This window comes from Arachis stenosperma, chromosome 10, assembly GCF_014773155.1.
Source record: "Arachis stenosperma cultivar V10309 chromosome 10, arast.V10309.gnm1.PFL2, whole genome shotgun sequence".
Taxonomy (NCBI): Eukaryota; Viridiplantae; Streptophyta; class Magnoliopsida; order Fabales; family Fabaceae; genus Arachis; species Arachis stenosperma.
This window is the reverse complement of record NC_080386.1, coordinates 33,474,208-33,477,823: the sequence shown is the minus strand read 5'-3', so window position 1 is coordinate 33,477,823 and position 3,616 is coordinate 33,474,208. Positions and strand designations below refer to the sequence as shown.

The 3,616-nt window shown below is 42.3% G+C and overlaps 1 protein-coding gene across 1 annotated transcript; it reads right to left on the bottom strand.

Annotated features, from left to right (window-relative positions):
• Window positions 1-432: 432 nt before the first annotated feature.
• On the bottom strand, window positions 433-1,796 carry LOC130956960 (uncharacterized). Its single transcript, XM_057883883.1, has 2 exons — window positions 1,225-1,796; window positions 433-1,039 (listed from the first exon to the last, which is right to left on the bottom strand). The coding sequence occupies exons 1-2, from the start codon at window positions 1,794-1,796 to the stop codon at window positions 433-435; spliced, it is 1,179 nt and encodes a 392-aa protein (XP_057739866.1).
• Window positions 1,797-3,616: the final 1,820 nt, after the last annotated feature.

The window sequence follows — 3,616 nt, the reverse complement described above, 5'->3', positions numbered from 1 at the left end:
ACAAAAGATACAAAAAGAAAGATCTTACCATGGTGGGGTGTCTTCCACCTAGCACTTTTTTTTAACGTCCTTAAGTTGGATGGTCATGAGCTCATATCTCTTCACCTTCGGGTGTATCCTCAAGGAGAAACACCTCAACCTCTTTGTTGCTTTTCATCTTCTCGCCATGGTATAGCTTCAGACGATGGCTATTAACCATGAAGATTGTGGGGCTTGAAGGATGACTCAAGTGAAAGACCCCATATAGTTCCGCTTTCTCCACTCTATAAGGTCCTTCCTATCTTGACCTTAACTTTCCTGGCATCAACCTCAATCTAGAGTTGTAGAGAAGGACAAGATCACCAGCTCTAAATTCTCTTCTCCTGATATGCTTATTATGCACTACTTTCATTCTTTCCTTGTAGAGCCTCAAACTCTCATAAGCTTCCAATCTTAGACACTCCAATTCCACCAGCTGTAACTTTCTTTTGATTCCCCCCAATACGCCTTGTGCTCTATCTCCATCGGTAGATGGCAAGCTTTGCCATAGACCAGCCGAAACGAGCTCATGCCAATTAGCGTCTTGTAAGTCGTTTGGTAGGCCCATAGCGCATTAGTGAGCTTAGCACTCCAGTCCCTTCTATGAGGTTTCACAATTTTCTCCAATATGCACTTGATCTCCCGGTTGGAAACCTCAGCTTGGCCATTCGTTTGGGGATGGTAGGCCGTGGCCACTTTGTGGATGATGCCATACATCTTCATTATCCCTGTCAATCTCTTGTTGCAAAAATGAGAGTCTTGATCACTCACGATTGCTCGTGGCGATCCAAAGCAACAAATTATATTATTCCGAACTAAAGAAAGAACCACATTAGCATCATCGGTCTGGGTGGGAATCGCCTCCACCCATTTGGAAACATAGTCAAAAGCTAGCAAAATGTAGAGGAGACCATTAGAGTTTGGGAAAGGCCCCATAAAGTCAATACCCAAAACATCAAAAATCTCACAAAACAACATAGTTTGTTGGGGTATCTCATCCTTCTTGGAGATATTTCCAAACCTAAGGAATTGTGGACAAGATTTACAAAAGAGAGAAGCATCTTTGAAAAGAGTTGGCCACTAAAATCCGCAATCTAGAATCTTTCGGGCAGTTCTTTGAGGTCCATAATGGCCACCTCCCTCAGAGGAGTGGCAAGCCTCCAAGATAGACTGGAATACGATTTGTGGGATGCACCTCCTAATTACTTGATCCGCACCACATCACCAAAGGTACTGGTCATCCCATACATAATATTTGGATTCGCTTTTAAGCTTATCCTTTGGATGTTTGGAAAAATTGGGAGGAAAGGTGCAAGCCACCAAGTAATTGACAATAGGTGCAACCAAGGGATCACTTCAGAGATTGCTTGCAAGCCCTCAAGAGGAAAGGCATCATTAATAGGAGTGGGATCGCCCTTTGTGTACTCAAGGCGACTCAAGTGTTCCACCACTAGATTTTGTGAACCACTCCTATCTTTGATTTCTAGATAAAATTCTTGCAAAAGCAAAACCCATCTTATCAACCTTGGTTTAGACTCTTTCTTGGCCAACAAATATTTCAATGCTGCATGATCCGAGTATACTACCACCTTTGAGCCAAGTAAATAAGCTCGAAATTTATCCAAAGCAAAGACAATAGCTAACAACTCCTTCTCAGTAGTAGTATAATTGGATTGGGCTCCATTCAAAGTTTTAGAGGCATAGGCAATGACATAAAGATTTTTACCTTTGCGCTGTGCTAGCGCGGCTCCCACCGCATAGTTAGATGTGTCACACATGATCTCGAATGGCCGACTCCAGTCGGGCCCTCTTACAATGGGAGCTTAGGCCAGTGCAATTTTGAGCTTGTCAAATGCCTCCATGACTTCTTCACTTAGATCAAAATCAACATCCTTTTGCAACAACTGAGAAAGAGGTAGTGCCACCTTACTAAAGTCCTTAATAAACCGCCGGTAAAAACCTGCATGACCAAGGAACGCACGGACTTCCCTCACAGAAGAGGGGTAAGGCATACTAGAAATAACATTGACCCTTGTCAGATCCACAAAAATACCACTATTAGAGACAATGTGTCCTAAAACAATACCTTGTTTAACCATAAAATGACATTTCTCAAAATTAAGAACAAGGTTTGATTTAGTACACCTCTCTAATACTTTTGCAAGGTTGTCCAAGCAAAGATCAAAGGAGTCCCTATAAACACTAAAATCGTCCATGAACACCTCCATGCAATGCTCTAGAAGATCCGCAAATATACTCATCATACACCCTTGGAAAGTTGCCAGTGCGTTACATAAGCCAAATGGCATTCTCTTGTAGGCATAAGTTCCAAAGGGGCATGTAAAGGTAGTTTTCTCCTGATCTTCTAAAGCAATGTGGATTTGAAATATCCAGAATAGCCATCTAAGAAACAGTAATGAGATTTACCAGACAATTGATCAAGCATTTGATCGATGAACGGAAATGGAAAGTGATCCTTCCTAGTGGCCGTGTTCAAACGCCGATAGTCAATACACACCCTCCATGAATTTTGCACCCTCGTAGCTATAAGCTCCCCGCTCTCATTCTTGATTGTAGTAACACCTGACTTCTTTGGGACGACTTGGACGCGGCTTACCCATTCACTATTCGAAATGGGATAGATAATCTCCGCCTCCAATAACCGAGTTACCTCTTTCTTTACAACGTCTAGAATGGTGGGATTCAAATGCCTTTGAGGTTGCCGAACGGGTCTAGCTCCTTCTTCTAGGAAGATTCGGTGTTCGCACACTTGAGGACTTATGCCGATTAAATCCGCCAAACTCCACCCTATAGCCTTTTTATATCTCCTCAAGATGTGAAGCAACTTCTCCTCTTGTTGAGGAGTGAGCTCCCTTGCAACAATTACCGGGAGCTTGTGATCTTCATCAAGATAGGCATATTTTAGGTGGGGTGGTAGTGGTTTCAACTCTACACTTTGTTCTTGACTAGGCATTTGATCTTCTGGTAAAATTGGAGTGGGTAAGGTGTTCGCTTCACATTCGTGGGGATTCCCCACACTTGGACTTTGAATCATACACTTCTCATCAAGACTAGCATTATGCACTTTGCCCACAACATTGTCAATCAAGTCACACCAGAGAATTGAATGATCCTCTGGCGGGTGTCTCATGGCTTCATCAAGACTAAAGCTCACAACTCTTCCGTCAATCTCAAAAGAATAAGTCCCCGAAAAAGCATCCAGTTTGAACTGAGAGGTCCTCAAGAATGGCCTCCCATGTAGGATAGATGATGTTCTTTCGGATTCACTAGGCGGCATCTCAAGAATACGAAAATCAATTGGGAAGACCAATCCCTTTATGCTCACCAACACATCCTTCGCTATACCAACCACAGATATTATGCTCTTGTCTGCCAATACAAACCGAGCTGCCGACCGTTTCAACGGTGGGAGCTTTAGTACATGATAAACAGAAATAGGCATAATACTAACTGATGCAGCGAAAATTGGTGAATTAAAAATTATTAAAATGTGTACGTTGCAAGTATAGTTCTTAACTCACCGGAAATCCACTTATCAATTTAGAAATATGTCACAGAAATTCAAATTTTAAATACT